The sequence below is a fragment of the Anser anser genome (genome assembly GCF_964211835.1).
Source record: "Anser anser genome assembly, chromosome: 3".
NCBI classification, from domain to species: Eukaryota; Metazoa; Chordata; class Aves; order Anseriformes; family Anatidae; genus Anser; species Anser anser.
In genome coordinates this window covers 23,418,752-23,444,564 of record NC_139722.1, presented here as the reverse complement: position 1 = coordinate 23,444,564, position 25,813 = coordinate 23,418,752, and the positions used below count along the sequence as shown (strand labels likewise).

The 25,813-nt window shown below is 34.7% G+C and overlaps 1 protein-coding gene and 1 long non-coding RNA gene across 15 annotated transcripts in view; one reads left to right on the top strand and one right to left on the bottom strand.

Annotated features, from left to right (window-relative positions):
* Positions 1 to 25,813, top strand: part of CSMD1 (CUB and Sushi multiple domains 1) — a 1,157,973-nt gene that overhangs the window by 956,535 nt on the left and 175,625 nt on the right. For all 14 annotated transcript variants that reach the window (XM_083828025.1, XM_083828026.1, XM_083828024.1 and 11 more), the window contains 6 exons: positions 857 to 1,044; positions 4,471 to 4,665; positions 13,068 to 13,184; positions 15,805 to 15,918; positions 17,805 to 17,900; positions 25,045 to 25,248. In XM_083828025.1, the coding sequence (XP_083684151.1) occupies positions 857 to 1,044; positions 4,471 to 4,665; positions 13,068 to 13,184; positions 15,805 to 15,918; positions 17,805 to 17,900; positions 25,045 to 25,248 (914 nt within the window). The remainder of the gene's footprint in view (positions 1 to 856; positions 1,045 to 4,470; positions 4,666 to 13,067; positions 13,185 to 15,804; positions 15,919 to 17,804; positions 17,901 to 25,044; positions 25,249 to 25,813) is intronic.
* Positions 1 to 25,813, bottom strand: part of LOC310896118 — a 254,818-nt gene that overhangs the window by 157,290 nt on the left and 71,715 nt on the right. The gene's annotated exons all lie outside the window — the stretch shown is intronic.

Sequence of the window (25,813 nt, the reverse complement as noted above, 5' to 3'; positions counted from 1 at the left end):
TACTAACTGATATAATAGAAAGACAAACACAAATCTGACCACCATACTTGCAACAAAGCAAAATATTTATTTACTTTTTCATCTTACAAAGGCAATTAGAAAGAAAAATATCCACTTAAGTCTGCTTTTTTAATGTAGTTTTACTTTTCAGATGTTTTTCTCAGTGTTCCTAATACTTCCTTTCTATCCACCTCTGTATACATTTACAGTATAAAAGCCCATGGTTTTATCTTTATATTGTCTCAGAACTCATTTCAATTATCTTCCTCTGAAGGACAGCCTATTTGTTTTATCTTCATAATTGTGTTGTATAAGTATATACATGTCATAAAATATGACGTAGGTGGTTTAGTGAGTGGTAAGAATATTAATTACTCATTGTAATTTATCATAATTCTCTGATATAATTTGGGTATGAACAAAGACAAGCTCCAGGACAGAGATCTGTCCACATGAAAGCATCTTGTTTCTCAGGTGGTGACTTTCTGTTTATAATGGGTGGAATTAATATCATGTAGTTTAGTGAACTAAAAGCTTGACTTTTAATTTAAGCTAGTTGTGATTCATCCCATCTTGAGAAGAGTGTTTAAGATAGGTGGGAGTGTATGCTTCATTTTCATTTACTGTAGACAGAGCCTACACAATGGCCTTCTAGTAGATCTTACAGAAAGCTGAAGGTGTTTGTTTCAGTGGTAAGGAGAACTCCATCTAAAGCTTGTAAATGTTCATGTTTTAAAATACTTTTATTTCTGGAGAAGAAAATGTGTTAGGCAGAAGATTGGCAGCCACAGTCATAGTCGCGTTTAATTCATGAAAAAGAAATTAAGACTTAATTCTCTTTTTCCTTTATTTTCAGTTTCAATATGGAACCCAGTTATGATTTTCTACATATTTATGAAGGGGAAGATTCCAACAGTCCTCTAATTGGCAGTTTTCAAGGCTCACAGGCTCCTGAAAGAATAGAGAGCAGTGGTAACAGTCTGTTTCTGGCTTTTCGCAGTGATGCTTCTGTTGGAATGTCAGGATTTGCTATTGACTATAAAGGTATCGTTCTCACCATAATCTGTGGAAAAATATAAAAGGAAAAAATGTTACTTAGGGTTTATTGAGACTCATATCTATTTACTTCTAGATGTATTCACACTGAACTGGCAGGTACTCCTTTACATCAATGTAGGTTTTAAAAACTATTTTCTGTAAATGTGTTGAGTAACACAGAAATCCTCTTTCATGAAATCTCTTTCACATTACTTATGCACATTTTCATCGTCCAGAAAAAAAAAAAAAGTAACAATAGAAACAATAGAAGATACACATCAAAAGTAGCATTTGCAAAGGAATTGTAAAATAATGGAATTGTCTCACCCAATTAGAATACGTGACTGCTGATCTTTCCTTGCTGATACATACCAGTACATTTTCTCTTCCACTTTGTTGTTGAATCTACATACACATTTCTGAATTACTACTGCAGGAGACCCTTTGCATTTTTGTTTTCAGGGGAGAAAAGGAGAGAAAAGGTGGGGGGAAGGAGGGGGCTAATGTTATATATTACTAACCAGAGAATGGGTTATATTTTCTTTTTATTAAAGATACACACACATCCACACACACTTTAAAAGATGGTTTGTTTTCTGGTCCAGATGCTGTCTCTGGCTTGATTGTCATCTCTGCTCAGATTTATCAAGCTGTTTCTCAGAAGCAGAGTTGCAGCCTCAGCTTCTTATTCTTGACAATGGAAGTAATGGAAGTAAACAACATAACGTACATGTAAAGAATTGTGATGGTTTTACTCAGCTGGGCAGCTGAGTCCCACTAGGACCACTTTCTCACTCCCCTACTTCAAAGTGAAAGGGGGAGAAAATATGCAAAGGGCTCAAGGGTTGAGATAAGGACAGGGAGATCACTCACCTGTTATCGTCATGGGCAAAACAGACTTAACGTAGGGAGACTAATGTAATTTATTACCTATTACTAACGACCTAGAGCAATGAGAAAGAAAGGAAAGAAACTAAAAACACCCTCCCCCCATCCACCCTCTTCTACCTCCTCCCCTGAGCAGCACAAGGGAACAGGGAGTGGGGGCTGCAGTCAGTCCCTGACGCTTTGTCTCCGCCGATCCTTCACGGTCACTCTCTGCCCCTGCTCCCCGTGGGATCCCTCCCACGGGATGCCGTCCTTCCCGAACTGAGCCTGCGGGGGCTGCCCACAGGCAGCAGCTCTTCAAGAACTGCTCCCACACGGCTCCGTACCACGGGGTCCATCCCCCAGGAGCAAACTGCTCCAGCACGGGTCCCCCACGGGCGGCAGCTCCCCCCAGACCCCCTGCTCCTGCGTGGGCTCCTCTCCACGGGCTGCAGCTCCGGCCCGGGGCCTGCTCCTGCGGGGGCTCTCCATGGGCCGCAGCCTCCTCCAGGCCACATCCACCTGCTCCACCGGGGGCTCCTCCACGGGCTGCAGCGTGGAGATCTGCTCCGTGTGGGACCCATGGGCTGCAGGGGGACAGCCTGCTCCACCAGGGGCCTCTCCACAGGCCGCAGGGGAACTGCTGCTGCCTGCCTGGAGCACCTCCTGCCCTCCTGCACTGACCTTGCAGGGCTGCTTCTCACTCCTCACCCTCCCAGCTGCTGTTGTGCAGAAGGTTTTTTTCTTCCCTTTCTTCAATCTGCTCTCCCAGAGGCCCACCCAGTGTAGCTCCCTGGCTCAGCTCTGGCCAGCAGCAGGTCCATTTTGGAGCCAGCTGGAGCTGGCTCTGATCTGACATGGGGCAGCTGCTGGGCTCTGCTCACAGAGGCCACCCCTGCAGCCCCCTGCTACCAAAGCATTGCCACATAAACCCAATACAAGACTGTAAGAACAAAAATATCAAGAGAGAATAGAGTTATTATGTCAATGAAGTAGAGGGAGGTTTAAAAGAACTATTACATCATTCTTATATTTATTCTGCATCTTTCGTCCGGCATCACACATTATTCTACATGTTGGCATGGCTTTTCTTCACAAAGTAATTGTCATTTCAATTATCAAAATGTAGTCTCTTCATTCCTATCTGAAAAAATAATAAAAATAAAATAAAATAAGGGAAAACCATTAGTTTGGGATGTTGGCCTGCAAGGAAAAAAATGGGAAGTTGAGCAGAACTTAATAAGGAGATAAAAGATGATCTCTACAAATGTTCAACTACACTAAGTAATTACATTTTAGCTTTATTTTCTGTTCTCAGCATATGCTGGTATATGTACCTCTATGCAACTGTAAGTTAAATGAAATATAAAAATATATATATGAATGGAACAGCATATTTTGAAAAGTTATGTTCAATATGAAGTTTGTGCCTAGTAATTCAATACTATAATTATGCTATTTAATATTTTATATAAAAATTATTTGCATTTCTGCTTATTGACACCAAGTTTCACTTTCTGATAATTTCCCTTGAGTGTTTCATTAAAATACATGCTTTATTAACATTTAATAAGGGAAGGAGCCATGGAGTAAAATTTGACTATGAACTTGACTCCAGAATTTTTCAATAAAAAATTTTTGCCTCCCATTTATATTAGGTGTGTACTTCCCTCCTAAAGAGTTCAAATGTTTAGCAAAATATTATTTAAAAAATTTATGTAACATTTTTTATTTTTCATAAATCGTAAAGTAACTGAGTTGTATTTAAGCCTTTTTTAAGAAAAAAAAAGTATGGCATAGCTATCAACTGTATAATAATATTTAGTTTTCATTTCCTTTTTATAAAGAATGTTCTACCCCTTAATCCCACGTGTTTGAAGGTCATCTTAATCACATTCTTTAAACAAAGTCATTTCTAATGTACATTATTTCTTCCTTCCCTCTTCTTTGTATTTTAACTTGCCATATGTTATGAGTGAAATCCCACTGTTGTTAAAATCAATGTCAAGACTCACTTTGATTTAAAGTTTTCATACCACTTAGCTCATGGCAGAAAATAACTGCTGTGCTTATATCATTAGACTTCAAGCTCCAGTTATTAGATCTTCTTAAGTATGAAACATAAAGTAACAATACTTTTTTAAGTTATTTCATAGTATGGCAGCTTTCTAACCAGAAGTTATTGAGTACTGAGAATGATGTTTGGTTAAAAAAGACACTAGTGTTAAGTTGTAGTTTCTAGAAATCAGCTTTTCTTCTACATTACTAGACTTCATTGAAACCATTCATCCTGTGGGCATTTCTACTAAGAAAAGGTAGAAAGAAAATGTTGCAGGTTAGGTCTTCTCTGTATAATTTCCTTGGCCGGAAAAACTAATTTAATGCAAACATCCATGATCTTGTAAACACAGAGAAACAAGAAAAATATTTTAATTATCTGGTGAAAAAATGTAAACTGACTAGGAAAAAAAAACACAACACACTGAAGGTTGTTTTCAGTGTTTGATATATATATATATGTTAAGTTAAAAGTGCATATAGATTTACTTCCATTCATTTTAACAGAAAAGCCACGGGAAGCTTGTTTTGATCCTGGAAACATCATGAATGGGACAAGAATTGGAACAGACTTTAAGCTTGGTTCAACTATTACTTACCAGTGTGACTCTGGATATAAAATTATTGATCCTTCAACTATAACATGTGTAATTGGTGCAGATGGAAAGCCAGCATGGAACAGAGCATTGCCATCTTGTAATGGTATGTGCTATTATCTTACCAATTCCCCTGTCCCCCCGGGAATACCTGATTATATGTTTTTCTGTTTTTTAGGACATTGTATAATGGCACATGCAGAAAATATCTGGGGAACACAATTATGAAAGTGTTGGTGGTTATGTGGAATAGAGGTAGACAGACCTTTAAGATTCATTCATGGTGTCCTTCCAGCCCAGGTGTGGAACCTAGGCTTTGTCTTGAAGACAGCTAGTGGTAAAGAGAACAGCATATTAAACAATATGTCATCAGATAAGTTGTTAAATTTCAGTCAATTTGAGTCTACAAATTTCTCTAAATATCTGATACTGATTGTTCCTAGGTTTGACTACAACTACATCATATTAAATACAAAGAGAGAACTAGTGAGTAAGGTTATTTACTGGAAAGGTTTTAGCTACAATATCCTGCCAGTACTTTCTTGACTTGCTTTATATTTAGAGGAAAATAAACCTGGATTATCAAGCAGAAAGAATAAAAGGTCTCCTTAGTTTTATTTTTAATTTAATATACTAGAAAAAGGTTTCATAGGAACTCTGTACGCTACAGGTATGTTTAAAAATTATACTTGTATCAGATATGTCTATTCATATGAATAGATTAAATTATAAAATAAGAGGTATGTTGTTTTTTTAATAAAAACACAAAATCCACTTTTTTACGTCTTTTGATTGATATTAATCAGCTTCATTATGCCAACTAAAACTGAACTTATGCAAGTCAGTAAGTGATTTAAATTGCAAGAAATAATGTGTTTATCCTGTTATAACACAATTCCCGACAAATGACAATTAGTCTAAGCAACATTTCTGCATACTTTCCTTTCTGACAGTTTATCCTTTACTGTAGGAAAACTGAAAGCTATACAAAATACATTCTGTTCCCTTTCATGTCTATCTGAAAGATGAATTGAATACAGTAGGTTAAAAATGCAGAAGAATGTAATTGTCTATTTATGAATATATGTTTATTTTGGAACATTGATCAGAACTCTTAGAATTTTTTTTTTTCAGAGATGTTCCTCCAAGGTTTTAATTTTCAAGACTGTAATGCAGACAAGATGATATTTTCAGAGGAGGCGAGTGACCTACTAGGAATTTTCTAATCCTGGTTGGATTTGGTCTTATCTATTTCACTGTCTTCTGTCAATAGCAGTTCAAAGAAGACAGTGAAAAGGGGAACACAATTGGGTTTATTCTGCTTTGCAGCTATTCCTAATAAATCTGCTTCATTTATAATTGGAAAATATATTTGATTCTCTGTTATAATGTGGAAAGTATTTTTAAAATAAAGACAAAGAGGAATTATTAGTTTTTCTCAGGATTATGCAAAACTACCGGTACCTGATGTAGATTAATCCCTGTAGGCAGCTAAGCACCACAAAGCTGTTTGCTCACTCTAGGGAAGGGAATTGGAAGAGTAAAAGTGAGAAAACTCATGGGCTGAAACATGGACAGTTTAACAGGTAAAGCAATAGCTGCGTCTGGAAGTAAAGTAAAATAAGGAATTCATTCACTACTTCCCATCAGCAGGCAGATGTTTAGCCATTTCCAAGAATGCAGGGCTTCATAACACATACAGTTACTTGGAATGACAAACACCACAATTCCAAACATCCTTCCTCTCTTCCTTTCCCCCCCAGCTTTTATTGCTGAGCAATAAACATCATATGGCGTGGAATATCCCTTTGGTCAATTGGAGTCAGCTGTCCTGGCTGTGTCCCCTCCCAACTTCTCATGCACTCCCAGTCTCCTCACTGGCAGGGCTGCATGAAAAATGGCTTTTGGGAAGGCTTTGATGCTGTATAAACACTGTTCAGCAATAGCTAAAACATCATTGTGTTGTCAAGGCTGTTTTGGTCACAAATCCAAATCATAGCATGATATGAGCTACTACGAAGAAAATTAACCCTGTCCCAGCCAAAACCTATACAGTACGGAGAGGTGTACTCCGAAACATGTAGTCCTGCAGTCTGTGTTGTGCAGAGCAGGTCAGATAAAGAAGAGTAGTTTTAGTTTCTGTCAAATTGTATTTAACAATGTTTCCCTTCTGAGTTTTTTAGAATTATGCCTAAATATAGTATCAGAATTTTCAAGAATGAGTGAAAGAGAATTTATTGCCATGAAATGTCACTGATGTGAGTGAAACTGACTGCAGTCATACAAGCTACAGTTAGCAGTTTGTGTTTGGCAGGTCAGTTTCTACTTTATGAACATGTTCACATCATGTAAATAAACAAAGCAGGATGATGGAATTAATATTACAAACATACACCATACTTTCAGTTTTTCTCCCTCCCTCTTTTTTTTTTTTTTTTGGTGCCGGAATGCTGACAACAGCTTGAGGTTTTTTTTTTTCTGTGCCTTTTTTTCAAATGCAGATGGAATACTTATACATACACACATAGACACACAGAGTATACACACAGAGACAGATATATAGGTATACGTGTACATCCATACACACACATATACAGAGCCTAATCTAAGATGCAGACAGAATTATGGATTATGCTGATTTAAGGATGTCATGGTTTCAACTGCAATGGAGTTAAATTTCTTCACAATACTCAGTCTTTTACTGTCTGAAAACTTGCTCAAGGTGTGCTGTGTTTCATTGTTCATGTCATTAACACAGTTGTTAAGCAGCATTGGCCCCTGTGTCAATCTCTGGAGGTATACCACTAGTAACTGGTCTCCAAATGGACTTTTTGCCCCTGGTCACACCCTGGGCCTGACTGTTCAGTCAGTTTTCAATCCACCTCACTGTCCACTATCTAACCCGTGCTTTGTCAGCTTGACTATGAGGATGTTATGGCAGACAGTGTCCAAAGCGTTACTGAAATTGAGGTAAACAACATCCACTTCTCTCCCCTCATAGAGGCTAGTCACCTCTCTGTACAAGGCCATCGTGTTGGTTAAGCATGATTTCCCCATTGTAAATCCCTGTTGGGTATTCCTGATTGCCTTGTTCTACATGTGTGTAGAAATTGGTGTCCAAGATCAGTTACTCCATTGTCTTCCCAGAGACTGAGGTGAGACTTACCAACCTGTAGTTCCCTGAATAGTTCTTCTTGCCCTTCTTGAATATGAGTGACATTTACTCTCTTCCAGTCTTTGGAAACTTCTTCTGATTTTCATGATGTTTCAAAGATAATTTAGAGTGGTCTTCCAATGACATCAGCCTCAGGACTTGTGGGAGCAATCTGTCAGGCCTGATGGACTTCGGTTTGTCCAGTTTAAGTGCTCTCTATCCTGGTCTTCCACTACTGAGGATAAGCCTTCTTTGTGCCAGACTTTCCTTACAGTCTCAGAAGGAGATCTGGGATTTCTGAAGTCTTAGTGGTAAAGACTGAGGCAAAGAAGGCATTACGTGCCTAGGCTTTCCTTTGTTCTTTTTCACCAGGTCACCTGCCCCATTCAGCAATAAGCCTGTATCTTCCCTAGTCTTCAATTTCCTGTTAATGTACTTTTAGAACCCATTTTTGTTGCCCTTCAGATAGCTTGCCAGATTCAACTCCAACTGGACCTTGGCTGTCATAACCCCATCCCTGCACAACTGGACAGTGCATTTCTTTCCACAGCCATAAACGGAGATGCAAATAAAAAAACAGAAGCAGATTCCACCCCCACCCCCCCAAAAAAAAAGGAGAAAGTGCATCGGGCTTGAATAGCATTTATGTTACGAAAGAATGGAATCCTAACAGCACAAACAAATACTAATATTTAAGCAAAGCCATAATGTGTATTAGAAATTAACCCAAAACATAAGATACGAAATAATCATTTTATTTAACCAAGCAAAATCAATTGCCTCTATGGTCAAATGTAATACCATGTTAGTCTGACTAACAGGGATGCAAGAGATACCAAACAGGTTACCAGCAAAATAAAGTTTTATATCCCTTTTCTTTACCATATCACATTGAGGACAGGACAAAGGAAGGAAATGTCTCCATCAGCTACAAACAAATGTAATATTCACTCATGACAAATCATATTATTGTTTTTATTTTGGTTGATTAAAAATTTAATCGTGTAACCTCAGGCAGCCTAACAACATTTTATAATATGCCTGATTTTTAAAAGTATATGCATTTTTCAATCTAAATTCAACACAGAAGAGGAATTAGGATGGACTTTTTTTCCCCCCTCAGAGGTTCTTGATTCGGTAACCTTTTTTTTAAACAGATTTGCAAGAAAAATAGCAAGTGTTTCTTCCCTCCATGCGGTGAATATTTGGAGCACCCATAACAGCAGGATGAATTGTTTTACTTATTAAAAGTGCAGAATGAAGCTTTTGCTGTGACATTACAATAGTTTAGTTTTAATACCTTATGAAAGCACACTTGCAGAACAACAACGTCTTGTATAACTTAAGCAGTTATGAAATGGTAATAAACCACTGAATTGTAGTGTAGAACTAAAATTAATGACCTGTGCTTCACCTTGTAAACTGGAATACTTTTCTTATTTTGGGAGCTGTAGATTCTTTGACACAAAATTCAAATTTAAATTTTAAAAGCAACATTAGTTTTCCTTAATTTTTAAAGCAGAATAGAACTTATTTCTTAAACAGTAATTTGCTATTTAAATAATATATTTAATTATAACACATATAAAATATGAAATTAAAAATTAAAGGAAATGTTCTTTTGAATCCTCTATTTTTACACCCAGAAATAAAGTTCTAGAATAGACAGACAAAGCTCCTAAAAATTATGTATTTTGACAAAATGGAGAGCAGTGTCTCATACTGCATTCATTTTGAGGATCATACCATAGATAATTAAAAATTTAAAATTTTACAGAACATTATTTTTCAACCAAATTAAATCTTTCAGCACTTAACTGACAATAACTAATATATATAACTTTCTTTTGATTTGTTAGAATTGTTCTATATTTATTCAACATAAATACTGAAGCAAGGGATAGAGGATGAATTAGTTATCCAGAGCTCTGAGACATCACTTAAATTTTCTGCCTCAGGTGGTTATAAGTCTTATTCCAAGATGACAATTAATGCATTGCAATGTCTATTCTAAATTTGCTTGTTGTGTCTATTCTAAGTAACACTGTTTGTCCAAAGAAGCAGAAATTACTAAGTGAAAGATTAGATACGTTGATGCTGTTAAATCTGAGTAAAACTGTAAACTAGAAAACATGCTTGTGGAAGTACTTTAAGTCTATTTGTCTAGTATGTTTTCCTGTGTGTACCATTTTAAAACACATGCTCTTATGACTGAAGTTAAGGTGACTCAAGAAAACTGAATATAAGAGATTTTTTAAGCAGCCCACAGGAGCTTAACTTTTCTCAGAAAATTAATATGAGGTAAAAGTCTTCCATTTGTATCTTTGCAAAAATAACCAGCACCAAATTGCATCAAAGAGTATTATAAATTTGTAGTATTAATATTTTTAAACTATGCTAAAAAGGGAGAATTTCTATACTAAATTGAATTGATTACTCTAAAAAGGAGTTAAGCATACTGGAAGCAAGATTTTTAAATAGTTGTTTGACCGTCAAGTTATCAGAAGTTATAAGGAGTAACAAAGGCATATATGAAAAAAAAAAGAAAAAAAAGGCCAGGAATGTATAAAGATTTTCTTTCTGATTTGAGCTCAGTCTTGCATGTAAGGTAAGGTAAGAATTGCAATGGCTTAGATCATAACCAAAACTCTGGAAACTAAAATGACTGTGAGGGAAAGCACAAGATATAGCTGTAGTAGCCATGTAAATGATATTTTTAAAAAGTCAAGGATGGTCACAAATAATGTGAAATGATTAGTCATGATTAGTGATAGAAGAAAGAAAATATAATTTTTTGAAAAAAAAAGAAAAACATATAGAAGCTAGTAAATGCAATCAATGTGTTTGATCTCTGATAAAGTGAAAAAACATTTCCTTTCTATAGCAACTTAAAGATGAGAATGTCCAAAGCATACTGTAGGAATGAACAGCCACAGTATGAGAAAACCCTGATCATCACTATATGGCATTCTGTCAGAGGCCTAAATAGATTATTTTGTTAACAAAGTTATAACTTAATGAAAGTAAATACTTTGAAATTTTCTGTCTATTATTGTAACTTCAGATCTGAAAAATAATGTTTATTCAATCCAGTATGAAACAGAAGTGATAATCACTGAATTAGAAAAGACTTAGTAGTACATAGCAAATGTAAATATACATATAAATAAATAATATACAAATATACATATAAATATACTGCAATATACTGCAAAGTCATTGCATGGGTACGGATTGGAAGGTCTTTACCCAGAAACAATGTATGTTAGAAGTGTAAATTCTGAAGTTGAATTAGAAAGCTGTTTCCATGAAATATATAATAAATCTTTGGAGTTTATTTCAAAAAGGTATTTTTAAATCTTAGCAGGCACAAAGATGGTTTATGGAGTTGTAAAATAACTGTTTAATAAAATAAGCATGGCTGACATGAACAGAAATTGTACAGAATGTCAACATTTGAACATTGCAAAGTTTGAAGCATGAAAAATGTAAAATAATCTAAAATAAGTATTGTATAGGAAATCCTAAAAACTTCTGAAAATTATCTGCTTTTTTAAAAAAATCAATTGCTCTGAATAAGTGAATTCAAGTTTCTTTCTTTCTTTCTTTCTTTTTTTTTTAAGATAGTATTTTACTGGTAGACATGATGAAAATAAATTTCATACAAAGCTAGGTAACAGTAACTGAGAAAATACTTATTCTATAGGCAAAACTGAGAGTTCTATTCAGGATAAGCTGGAATGCCATATCACTGCGCTGGTAAAGTTTACAGCTTTAATTTTCAAGAGAACTTCTCTTATATCTTTTTTAGCCAAAGGACTCAGAGGCTTTCTTTCCAGGGCAGATACATTACAAATATGCTATCACAGATATTATCGAAGTTATTCTTTAGAAATATATTTAAAAATAGGTAAGCACATTTTAGAAGAGTACATTTCTTAAGACTCCATAACTTTGGAATTTGTTTTAAATTAAGCATAATTATATACTTTATATACTTTATACTATATATATTATATACTTTTCATTCCAGTGAAATGTTCATGACTTGAGAATTTAATCCTGTGTCTTTGTGGCTTAGGTTTTGGTATCCTCAAACCAAGAAAAAAAAAAAAAAAAAGACTTTAAATTCATGGCATAAATTGATTTCTTGTGATACCTGACTTTTACCTATTCAGCCTATTAATAGACTAAACTTCCCATCCTCTATCTATAATTACACTGGATTTTTGAATAATTCATATAAGCAGCTAAAAGAAGATACATTTGTAGTATTAATTGCTGCCTGATAGGGAATTTAAACTTGCAGAAATATTTCAAGTGTGATTTTAAAACCCACTTGCTGCCAGGGAGCAGAAGGAGCAGGTCTGCTACATGAAGGTGGTTAAGTTGGGAGCTGAGGGTGAACAAAGCGCAGGCAGTGCCCTCACTGGCTAGGCACAGTCCCGCTGCAAGACCCCAGTGAGCAGAGCCACGGGCTCTAACACTGATAGCTCCAGACCAGCGAGCTTGTTGGTCTACCTGAAACCCCAGGTAGACCTCAGAGCTGCTTTCCAAGCAGTTGCTAAAATGTGTTCTGTTGTATGGAAGATTCACAGAGGAAAATAACGTTGGTTTACTCTGTTCTTTATAATAGAAAGTATTTATTTACATCATGCAATAATCTTTTCCTTGCTTAAAAACAAAAGTAGCTGTAAAGAGTTTGTGTTACTCTTTCTGTTTAGTTTTACAGAGGAAATAACAGAAGATTTTTTTATATGTATTATCTGTGTGCTCTTCTGATAATCATCTGGGAAGTTAGAAAAAACAAGGCAATTTAAGCATATGTTCACAAAGTATGGCATTCTGTGCAGGGTGCAGTTAACATATCTACATATTTCTCTGAGGCGCAAGTTAACTGCATACCGCCACTTATATATGCACTAGTAATCACTACCATATCTTTTTCTTGAAGTTTTTTTTTTATATATATAGATAGGTAGATATAGATATATATGTCTATAGATTAAGACAGATAGATATACATATAACTTGGGAAAACAAAACAGAACAGAACAGAAGAAAACAAAAACCACAACACTTAAATTCTGTTTACAGCTTCTTTCAACTAATTTGTACTTCCAGTCATATACAAATACTTGTAGTCAGGTAAAACTCTCATAGTCCAATTTTAAGTGGTTTTAATAAAAATTATATCCTTGGAAAGAACCATTAGATCTGTCTCTGTAGGAAAACAAACAAGGACTAAAGCACCAAACTATCATTTTGTGGTACAGGTTTTCATCATCAGACTGAACTGACGCAGATAGGAGTAGCTACAATTCATACAACACTTCTTTCTGTTTTGATTCCAGCACCATGTGGAGGACAGTATACTGGATCGGAGGGAGTGGTTTTATCACCAAGCTATCCTCATAATTACACTGCTGGACAGACGTGCCATTATTCAATAACTGTACCTAAAGAATTTGGTAAGAATTTATTCTTTTGACTTATCAATCATTAATCACAGTTCTACTGTTCAAATGTCCTTTATGTGGAATAGTGACCTTGGATTTTCAATATATTGCAAATTGCTTATCAAAAATAAATGGTCTCAGCACAGAAATTGATTCTAGGATTTTCATCTTTTACGCCTCCCTAGGGTGATCAACAGACTTCAGCTAAGCAGTCTGTGTCCACAAATACATTTGCACAGTAGATACTCGTTAGAGCTATGGTTAAATAATAAGCAAATAAATTATATTTTAGACTGTGTTCTATTTCAAAAACCACATTTTTGTATCATATAAAAGTTACTTATTAATGTTTTAGGGATGGGAATAACACAAATCCTTGAGATTTGTATTACAGTAAAGTTTAAAATGTTCTGTATTCTTTATTGTAGTTTTGACTTTTCTATAAGTGAAAGTGAAATTTGATTGAGTGTAATTCTTTTTCCTACTCAAATTGTATAGGATACAAGAAATAGCTGGTAGAGCAAGAAAGATGCTGGAACATGCAAAAGGAATCAATCAAATCATTCAGAGTGATTTGCATAACTTGTTTGCATAACTATTGTATTGAATTATTGAATGTTATCACAATTTAGGTTTTAATAAGTAATGCACAACATTTAGTATTTTATTCATGTTATCTTAAAAGTACACAACCCTTTCACCAGTCAACTAAACAAATAAATCTTTTTATTCTTATTTGCTAGAAATAAGCTGACACAAGTTGGATCTGTAGCTAACATTTAAAATGCTTGTCATACACCTGACAAAATAATTTCTCTCTGTTTATTATTATATAATTTCATAACAGTACTGACTTGAAGAGGGCTTGACCAAAAACTCACTTGCGTTTACTGGCAAGAGATACAACTTAAAAAGAATCCTTTTTCATTTGTGAGACTTTTTTGTTAAATATATAAAAGGTATAATTTTACCTGTTTTAATAGAATTTGGTATTGAAGAGCACTATAATAACTTTACTTCTAGTTGATGACAGTTGGCACAGAGGATGTCTTTGCAGCAGTGAAGACTAACTGCACATTGGTCTGCATTAGCAAGGATGTAGCCTGCAAGTTAAGGGTAGTGTTTTTTCCCTCTTAGCCTTCACAAAGTAGTATCTGGGAACTACATCTATAGTGTTATGTCTCCAAAGTACAGGACACAGGGTGCTAAAATAGAACAAGTGCAACAGTGAGGCTGCACACAGTAGCCAGAAAAGCTGAAGGAAGGAGTTTCAGCCTGCAGAAGATAAGTGAAGGAGGAGTGTGCAGTGAAAGAACAAGAGGGAGTAGTCACAAGTTGCAGCATAACAAATTCCATCTGGACATAAGGTGGCATCCCTGCCTATGGCAAGGGGGTTGGAGTTAGATGATCTTTAAGGCCCCTTCCAACCCCAGCCATTCTATGGTTCTGATTCTCTAATATGGAAAACATTCAACCATGACAATGGTTATGTACAGGTAGCTCAGAGAAGTTTTGCATTCTTAATTCTTGTCAGTTTTCAAAACTTTCTCAGAAAAGATCTCAGCAACATGATCTAACTTCAAAGTTAGCCCTGCTTTTAAAAATAAGGAGACTGGACTACACAATTTGTTTTTTAAAAAAAGTTATGCAAATAAGAAATTTACAAAATGTTAGAAAATACTGGCTGATACAAGGTGTACAGAAAATCATATGTAAGTCCTGCATCAGAGATCTGTGGTTTGTATAAAGGATCTGGAATAGGAATAATTTTAAAACAGATTCCTCCTTTACCAATAAAATATATGTGGCTTGAGTAATGAAGTATTATTTTTATTGACTTGATTTTACTAGTTTATTACTTCATGTTTGTATTGCTAACTGATACTTGAATTCAGTGAACCATTTGATATTTACTAATTATACATGTTCTATAGTTAAATGATTTATTTTTAATACACTTTAATTACCTACAGCTAAAGTGCAAATTTAAGTGTAACAATATATCAAAATAGAAATGAATTGATGTTTTTATTACTTGGTCAGTTTTCATATTTTTGTGATAAAATAAGAACTAATGAAAAGATACAAAAGTAGCCTAAACAGTGAATTTAAAACATTTTCCTTAGCCTAAGTCTGGATGAGTCACTAATCATGTGTGCCAGCAGATGCTCCCTAATGGTTGCTAAGGTTGGTAGTGAAATTTTGGTGAAAAAAATCCTTTTTAGATATTCTATTTTTTTATTTCATACATAGTTATGCAATAAAGAACAAGAAGACTTGTTTGACTAGAGAGCATGCTTTTGGGGAAAGACTAATTTAGTTTTGTTTTTAATTAAAAATAAAAAATAAATACTGAAATGCACATCGGACTCTTGTTATTGATTAAATTCAATTTTGTTTTATCATTGTAGACAATAAATTAAGCTTCTCTTCCTTCCTGAAATTTGGAAACAATTCATAGAGGAATCCACTGGTAGCTAAGACAAGCAAAAATAGCATTAAATATTAATGATACCATTAAATTAGTTTTTTTTAAAATAGATTCTTGTTTTAGCTGCTTTTTATTCTTTTTCTTTTTTTGTTTCCTCTCTCTCACACTCTTTTATTTATTTATTTATTTATTTAAATATAGTTGTGTTTGGACAATTTGCCTATTTCCAGACAGCTTTGAATGATGTGGCAGAATTATTTGATGGAGAAAACTCTCAGGCTAGACTTCTTAGTTCACTGTCTGGATCCCACTCAGGTAAGGAATAAAGAAAACAAGTATATATTTCTTACACAGTTCAGTATGGAAAAAAAGAATTCATGAGACATTCTGAATTTCATTTGGAAATATAATAATAAAATCACTAGATCAGATTACCAAGGGAAATAGAAGACCAAATCTTTGAAACAAGACATTCTTCTGGAACATATGGTTTTGGAAAGAACAAATCACTTGGATGAGTGGAGAAATAATTGAATGAAATTCTCTGATCTTTATGTAAGAGGGCAGATTGGATGGTATAATTATCTTCTCTGCCCCTAAACTCTGTGAATTACACATCTACATTTTCTGAATGTCTAATTTAAACACAAATTGCTTGTATTCACAAAATGCAATTATCTGTATGCAAACATGCACTTAGACTAAAAGCAGACCAGCTGTTACATTCAGGTAACTATAGCAAAGTGTTGACCCTGTGAAATGATAATTAAACTTATATGGATTCCTGCGTGGCCAAAATTTCCAGTCTATGCATATATAATAACTATATTCATCTCAAGTGGATAATATGAAAATATTTCTTCAGCTCTGTATGTGTGTTTTGTCATACAGTCCTAGTATTTAGCAAAGTTTATATGCAATTTTAAGATTTTTTCAGTCCAGGGCTTTTCGTTGCTATTTGGTTTTCACTGTAAGTAACTGAAGACATGCTTGTTGTTAAAGAAATATAACATTCAATGTATAGAAAATAATTAATTATTTGAAAATTTCAACTCATTGTTTTCATATGGTGAATCCTTGCTATTTGTCTCATGAGTTCATGAATTTATTTTAAAAATCATTTAACCATTGGCAAAAATTCAGCAACAAAAACAATATTTGCTTTTTTTTTTTTTAACAAAATAAGAGACAACTCATCTAGGCAGCCAATTTTACTGCATCACACGTAATGAAAAGTAAAAATTAATGCATATTTTCAGAGAAGACATTTTTAAATAATTGTAGATAATTTAAACTTGTCATTTTTACTTATTCCATGTGACATATCTGATTTACATTGGTTTAGGATAGGATTCTGTTAGGTGGAATCACTAGAGTTGGAAAAACACAAAACTAATCTAAGTAAAAGAATTATCAATCCTATTTAGCCAGTTATCTGATATCTTTTAAATTAATACATCATTCATTTCACTAGAATTTCCTAAAATCTGTGTTGATATAATCCAATGAGAATAAAAACGGTTGTCATTTTGAGTCACATCCTTGCAGTATAAAAGTACTCCAGTAATGTATGTAGTGATTCATTACTGAGCTTTTATCATTACTGTGGATAGATACTTCAGGGAAGGAGATGAACAAAGTATAGCAAACATTCTTATTAATCCTTTAGTCTATAACTGAAATTTGAAATACTATTAGAAATTTAATAAGGTGTGGCCATATATTTTATTGAAGCATCTATATAAAAAGGTCAGATCCATTCTCTCTCCTTTCAATTTTAGTTTTGAAATGATAAACATCACATAAATATCTATATAGTAACACTTTTATAATATTTTTCATTGTTTACTGTGTTTTGCAAAGCAAGGTAAAGCTGTCAGTTACAGAAAATTTGACCAAAAATTCTTTTAAAGATTTTGGCCCTAAATGGTAATAACAGTCCCCAGACAAATAGTTTATTGGAGATCTAATTCCAAGAGCTGCAATAAGTGCAAGAATATGTTGGATCATGAAGTCTTTTTAATCTGACCAATTTTCAAATCTCCAATGTTAAATTTCATTTTACACATTGTGATTTACATTTTCCTTAACTGTAGAGGAAAATATAAAACTATATTTTAACAGTGAGTTGATTACATACTTAGGAGTTGCAACTTGTTTCTACTTTGCCTGTTTAATTTCTTTTCTGTTTTCCTTTGTAGGAGAGACATTGCCTTTGGCTACATCTAATCAAATTCTTCTGCGATTCAGTGCTAAGAGTGGGGCATCAGCCAGGGGGTTCCATTTTGTTTATCAAGGTAAATCCTGTCTTCTTTTGGTGGGATATACTGATGCAAGTCTCTCACAGTGTATTATTTTGAAGGCTTCTAAGGTATTAAAGTATTTCTTTAAATTTGGGTGTAGTCTTAACCTTTTTCCAGCCATAAGGGACCTCTTGCGATCCAGTGATGGTAGACTGGCTTCATAATGGCAGTCACCTCTGGTGAATCCTATCTGGTCCCATAAATGTAGGTCCCGACTTACTCAGGAAACCATAATCTCTTGCTCCCTTACTGCTGACTGTTCATGTCTTCCATAGACTGTGGTGAGGACTCTAAAGGTGAGGTGAAAAAGGCTTAAATCTTTTCTGTATCATTTGTCACTAGGTTGTCCATTTCCCGCCCCCCATGTATCAACAAGCCCACATATATTTTGAACTTCCCTTTGAAATTAGCATACCTATCGACTAACTTTCTGTAATGTCTCTTACTATCTTTTTCTCCAGTTAGGCTTCTTGATTATATTCTTTAAGTATATGAGAAATGTTGTCATATTCTTGGCTTGTTGCCTATCTTTGCTTTCACTTTTGGTATACTCCCTTTTGGTGTTTACATTTTTTTGAAAAGCTCCGTTGCTTTTCTTCATCCCTCACAATTTGTTCCTAGGGTCTCAAATCTCTCTAAAAGTGTCACCAACATCCTTCCCCTTCATGGTTGTTCCTGAGGAAAGTCCACGTACAAACTTCATGAATATGTCAAAGTCTGCTCACCTAAATTCTAACCTTCAACTGATTTCTAAACTTCATCATCTTGTGCTCCTTGCAGTATAATATGCCATCTATATTCACATACACAAACAGCTCATCTCTGTGAGCAGCTGGCCAGGTTGTAGCTACTTAATTTAGTTATCTATTAGGAGTATGTATTAAATCTAGCCGGTGTTTGGTTTGACTAAAATGAGTAGGGACAATGCCACAGAACTTTTTTTCTAAACACAATGACTATTATATTTCAGTTTGAGCAAACGGAGATATACATCTTCATACTGTGTTGAGTTACGTGCTCAAAATTACTATACTGGGATGGACCAAAGGAGGCACATATTTGGTACATGTTAAAAGCCACATTTCCCTGATATGAAAGTGAAAATATGCCACTGGGTAGCATTTGAAATAGGCATTGCAAATGCAGCCTCAAATTGCTAACTGCACTTTGGAATTTAATAAATAGGAAAAAAAAAAACTGGTGGATTTGTTACACAATATCAGTATTCCAACAATTTCTGGTTATATTCAGACATTGTATTCAGGAATTATTATTATCACAAAGAAAATAGGTCCTATGGTTATGGTGAAGAATTGTCTGGTTACCTGAAACAGATACTAAAAACAAAATGAAAAGTTTTATATATTTATCCTTAATGTTATACTTAACACATTCAATACTTAATTTTTGCCCCAGCAAACAGTTGTCCCATTTGATTACAGTTACAATATTAAATAGGGGTTACTTTTTTTAAAAAAGAAATGATAGAAAATAATATAATTTTGGATTTAATAATATAATTTTGGATTTGTTCTACACTGACAGGGCATAGGTCAGTAAGCACAGCATAAGAGCTCACGCTGCTGTGGGAATCTTTGTTGCATTCACCTAAAGCCTTTATCCCTAGATGTACTGTTCATTTCAGCTTTCTCAAGACATAAAGAAAAATATAAGAAAAATACAATAAATTCAAGTACTTGAGAAAACCTCAGTTCTGGATAGGTACATGCTGCATAATGCTGAAACAATACAGCTGTGCTTCAACTTGTTTTCACCACCTCTAGTTTCAGAGCTAGTTTGTTTGAAGCTACATATATATTGCTGTAGAACAATAAGCCTCCTGTTGAGAATGATGACATGCATCATTTCAGTCACTTATTTGGACTACACTAAGTTTTCAGTAACTGTAAGAAATAGATTTTAACAAATGAGAAATATTCTCTGCAGAAAATGAATATAGCAAAGCCACTCTATTTGTCTCAGGAGAATCATGAGCTATTTCAGTATCAAATTTTTGTATATATTTTGAAACATATCTTAGAAGCTTTATTTAATACACATATGTATATTGCTTAATAAGTTAATGATATTTAATAAGCTAATGAGTTAATTATATTTAATAAAAACTCATTCTGAGGTTTTTCTATCTCCTTCTGAAGTATGTGATCACATTTCCACTACTGCCTGCTGCCTAGCCTTTTAAATACTCCAGAGAATATCATCCACTCTCACATTGAACAGAGTAATCTGGTCTACAAAGTCAATCATTTTATTTATCGCCCTCTATTCCAGGTTGACCTTCTTCCCTGTTCACTTTTCCACTGGGCTGATTTCAATTTTGTTTCACAGCAGCATGAAACATTTACTAAAAAGATGTAGGATAATTACTACAGAAAATAGAATGCCTCTGTGATACAGCTTGTAAAGTCTAGCTTGCCAACGCTATAGGCAAAATACAGAAGGAAGGCTAGAGGGGAAAAAAATTACAGCTTGCATTATTTCACATTTTTATTTGAGCAAGTAATAGATGAAGTATGATTCAGATTTAATGGCTTTTGCAATGCCACTTTGTCAGAAACTTCTTTTTAGCTGCATATCTCACCTGTGCCTTCAGTTCTTTTTCTCAGATGACCACATTTCCTTGTATTTCATACAACAGGCAAAGGGTATCTGTAGTATAAGACAGAATGAATTTCCATTCTGTTAAAATATTAGCTTCAGGTATGTGGAAATATGATGCTAGGAACAATCACATTTAAAAAGACTGGGATTTGTTTTCCTGTTGCAACATCACCTAAGAAACAATAGTATTTTTATATAGCTTATATATTTTTATATAGCTTAGGCTGCAGCAATACAGAGAGTTCTTTCCCTAAAAAGCAAAGTAATGACCTTTATATCACGCCAACATTTATGTTTTTTTAATGCTTGTCTTTACTTGCTCTGCCTACAGACGCATGAATTAGTTTATGAGGTCAAGTGTGATTTTAAAGAGAGCTATTAAGAAAACTAGCATACTAGGATGAGGAAGGACTGTGGAAGAAAGATGAAGGGGGGCACGAATAAAATAGGATTATGACTTTAACAATTAAATTGACATAATCTGTGACAAGAATAAAATATGTAGCCACATGCTTACTGCTGAATGTAATTAGAGAACAGAGCTAAGGTGGTTAGAGTTCCCATATGGATTGCCATGACATATTTTGTTCTGTTTTACAATGTGTCTTATGGATATCTGTACTGCATTTTGCAACAGATTACTTATATCTGCGTAATTAAACTTCATTTTAAGCAGTTATGGGAGCACCTTGCTATGATGTTTTGTTTGGCTTATTTTACATTTATTCTTAAGGCAGTTCTTAAAGCAGGAAAAAATAAACATTAGAAAAAGTTTCTTATAGTGAGTGGTATTGTTCATTTGTGCATCTTCAGCATTTCTTATTTATTAATAGAACTGGAAAAAAAATGAGCAAAGTGTCAATGCTAATATGGCATTGAGTGTTTCCTGCTGGCAATGAAATAATCTGACACAGCTCTAGCCATGGATGTTTTGCTTGCTGACTGCTCTCAGTTAAATGGTGGCTTGCAGTTCAAAAAGGAAGGAAGCACACAGCAGAGCTTCTGCTACCTGAACTAATTTAAGAGTGCTAGTAAACAGTCTGTACATTTGCAATAATGGTAGAGAAGGCTTGCTCACAGGAAAAGAACTTTCCAAAGGCAGTACTGGAATGAAACCAGATGAGTTGACATCCTTTGTTCAGAGGTGCTGAAAATACTAGTTACACAAAAGATCTGTTTCGATTACAAATGTATGTATGCAAATTGCCAGCTGTGAAGACTGGCAATTACAGGATATTCTTCAATCTGGTTCTTATGAACAGTCCATTACCTTTGCACAGTTGCTGTAGGGATTCTGCAGATGTGGGCTCCAGGTGAGGGATATAAGCAAAGATTTTCTCCTGAAACCTCCTCCCCTCTGCTGAAAGATATTTAAAACAATGACAGCTCCCTAAGGCCAGAGCTGCTGCTAGGGACACGCTGCTGGAGACGTTGCTGGAGGGACTGTTGGAGACCCACCCTAGGAAGGCCCTCCATACCAAAGGAGCTGCCCCTCTAAAGGGACTGTGGTCTGTCAGTGACCCACAATGAGGTGAGAGTATTTCTGAGGGGTTGGCAGTCTGTGGAAGACCTATCCTGCAGTGGGGTAGACATCTCTGAGTGACTGTGGCCCATGGATGCCCCTGCTAGAGCAGGGATACTAAGAAACAGAGCGACAGGAAAACCTGAAGAAGCAAAACGCAGGTGAGAAAATGAGTAAAATGCAAAGGGCAGCAGAGGAAAAGCAAGAAACAAAAAGAGAGCACATGACTCCAATGTCCTGTGCTGCCTCTCACCTCACTGGAGAAAGTAGGGTGGACTGTCTGTAACCCGTTGAAGGAAAAAAGGAAAGTTGAGGGAAGGAAAAGGGACAATAGGTGTTTGACTGAAGTTGAATCCAAGAGGAGAAAGGACAACTGTTTACTTAGGTGATTGATTGACTGTTCATATACTCTTTTTTACTGAACGCCTGAATTGGTGATCAGAGGTTTGTGTTAACTGGTAATAAATTACATATAAATTCCTTGAGTAAAAACTGTTTTGCCCGTGACAATGTATGGAACATTTTCTTATCACATAATTGGAAACAATCTGTCTCGACGAAAACTCCCATATGAGCAATCAGTCCCAGCCAAGGAATCTATTCATTCCTACTCGTGGTAAATATGACAGTCATGAAACTGGGTGTGTGAGCAGCCATAATCACCCTGTCAGCTGTAAATTCATTATATAATTAAAAAAAAATGTTTCTAATAAAATTGTGCTTGTACAGTAGACCATTTGATAAAGAAAAGACAATTATTCCCAATAAAAGAACTAGAAAGGGCAGGCTGTGTCAGTTGAATTGACCTGGCAGACTACATCTGGTCTGCAGGTCATGATCAGGAAGAACTGTGATTGTTCAAAATCCTTAAACTACTGTTTCTTCATTATTCTTCCATGAGTGCAGGACAGATCCCTGCCAAGGTTAGAGTTGTATACATGACCAAGTTTCACAGATTAGCTGGGTGATACCAGGCTCTTTTTGAAACCTTAATCACAAAATCCCATTGATTTAAACAGAGTCAGGTATAGTAAAGTTACTGAATGGAAAAGTGTTTTTTTGTTTGCTGTTGTTTTTTAAACTAATTAAAGTATTTAACCATTTTCAAGACTTGAAAAATGTATTTGCTTTTGTTCTGCAGTAACCTATTGTGTAATTATCATTACAGCATATTCCACATCTGACCTTTTTTTTTTCAGTCTTAGATGAAGCTTACAACTTAAGCTTTAAAAATCTTCTGCAGCAATGTAACCTGTTGATTTAGAAGAAAATGTTACTGTAGCTGTATGACCTTGTCTGCATATAAATAAAAAGAGCATGTGTTGTACTGTTATTACTACGACCAATTATATGTAAACCTTCTTTTAAAAAGCTTTTCTCTACACTTGGTAGTAGTTGCATAAACTTAACTCTTATTCTCAGTAGCAGAAAACTGATAGAACATCACGTTATGTAAACAAAAATGAGAACTGCCAATATTCTGCTGAAATGTGGTGCATATTTCATGCTGGATTTAAGACAGGATTGATTTCAATTAATGTTCTGTATGCAACTTGACAACAAATGTTAATTTCTAGAGAATGTACCAGTACTTAAAATTACTGCACTTAAGTAATTATGATTCTGATTAGAGCAAATGACTGTACACGAAGTGAGAAAAGTATGAAGCTAATAATATGTAAATAACTATATATAGGTTCCACATATCTTGTTCTTTACTTAGTGGCCAGGGTAGCTGAACAGGTGTTGTGTGCGTATGGGAATAAACAGAAATATTGTTCTTCAGCTACAGGCCAGAAAAAAAAATAGTTGAAGGATATAAAATAAAATGAAATATAACTGCGATTCTGTTTACACTATTCTTTAAAAAGGTTAGTAAGCTGGAAACACCATGTTTGAGAATCTGCTAGAAGTAAAGCCTAAACCCCATTTAATTTTTTTATGTGTGTTACTGAACTCATATATAGATGCAGTGATTTCTTGCAACTAATTCTTGACAATAACAAACTAAATTGAATTGACTTCTGAAGATGTCACTTGCACAGAAAACTTATTTATATGTAATATTATTTTTATGTACATTGTTTTTATGAAAATGTAAAGGTGATGTTGCACATGATACTTTATCCTTTTTTTTTCTGTAAATATATGTATTGGTTCTTAAATTGTAGTTATTTAAGAATAGCTAACTGCAAAATCTAAAGTAGAAGGAACAAGTTTGGTACACAAACAAATGCACAGTGTCAAAAGTTGCTAAGTAAAAAAAAATGTTTGCTATAAAAAAGTGCTTATAAATAAGAAAGCTAAATGGAAAATAGACTCATGGGCTTCCAAAGAATTTTACTATTTTGCTTTTTAAATATTGCTTACAGTCTTTTAACTGTTCACATATCACATCAGGTTTGTAAATTCTCAGAAATTATTGGTAAAAATAATTGCTGTCAATTGTATACCTTTAAATACCCTTGAGGGTGCATTGTAATTGCTGAATATAGTCCAATATGATAAATCACATATTGGTATAATATTACATCGTTTTTATATCTGATTATTTACAGCATAATACTTCTCTCGGCTTCTAATGAGAAGCCAAAGTTGCCATATTTAATAAGTAAATTAGTTGATAGGTATCAGTATCTTATAATTAAAGTGGGCAACTGAAATATCACTGATCTTCTCATGTCTAAGGATGTATTTCCAAATCCACTGGCCCTCTGAGCCATGGCACTCACATGCGATAAAGTGCTGTTGTCATATGGCTGTGCATTGTCACAGCCCAAAAACATAATCCAGCTAACAGCCATGAAAGCATTAGGCCCATCTTTGAGATGACAGGGGGAAAACAAATAAAAGGAACAAACAGAACTGCGCTCTCTACAACAAGAAACAATATGCATTTTTAGTGGTATGTTTACTTTTGAGATGATGACTGTCATTTGGGTTCATGGCTTTTTTTTTTCTTTTTTTTTTTTTTTTCCTTCTCTCTTCATGCAGCTGTTCCACGCACAAGTGATACACAGTGTAGCTCAGTTCCAGAGCCTAGGTATGGAAGGAGAATTGGCTCTGAGTTTTCAGCAGGCTCTGTTGTTCGATTCGAATGTAGTCCTGGCTATCTGCTGCAAGGCTCAAAAGCTATCCGATGTCATTCTGTACCTAATGCCTTAGCTCAGTGGAATGACACAGTACCAAGCTGTGTAGGTAAGCAATTGCATTTAAACTCATTTGTTTTGTCACACGTCTCTGAATCAGAATTCAGGAACTGTTTCAGAAAACAGTATTTAACATATATATTCACTCTCCTTCGATTAATGTCAGTCATGCCCAATTTAAAAGAGCAGTTTTCCATATCAAAAAGTAATTGAGTACCAGCTGGCTGGTAGGCAGTATAGTGTTTCAAATAATTACTTAGATTATATGAACAAGTGTGGTGCACATTTTCTTGAACATTCATTATTTTCATGACTCATTTACAGCTTGAAACACAGGACATATTTTAATTCTCCAGAAGTGTCTTTACCTGTTTTATTATATAGTCTTTGTTGTGTATTTCTATCATCCATAGAATTATGGTATCTTTTTTCAAGTAGAAGCATAATGCATAATTAATAATGATGGCATTGTTAAGTATAGCTAATTTTCTAGTTTATCAACATACCTCCAATAAGATAATATTTAGAACTTTGTTTTCTTGTTGTTGTTTGTGTTTGTTTGTAAATATTGAAAGGTTTTTCTTCACCCCTCGTTGGATTTATATCCCAAACTA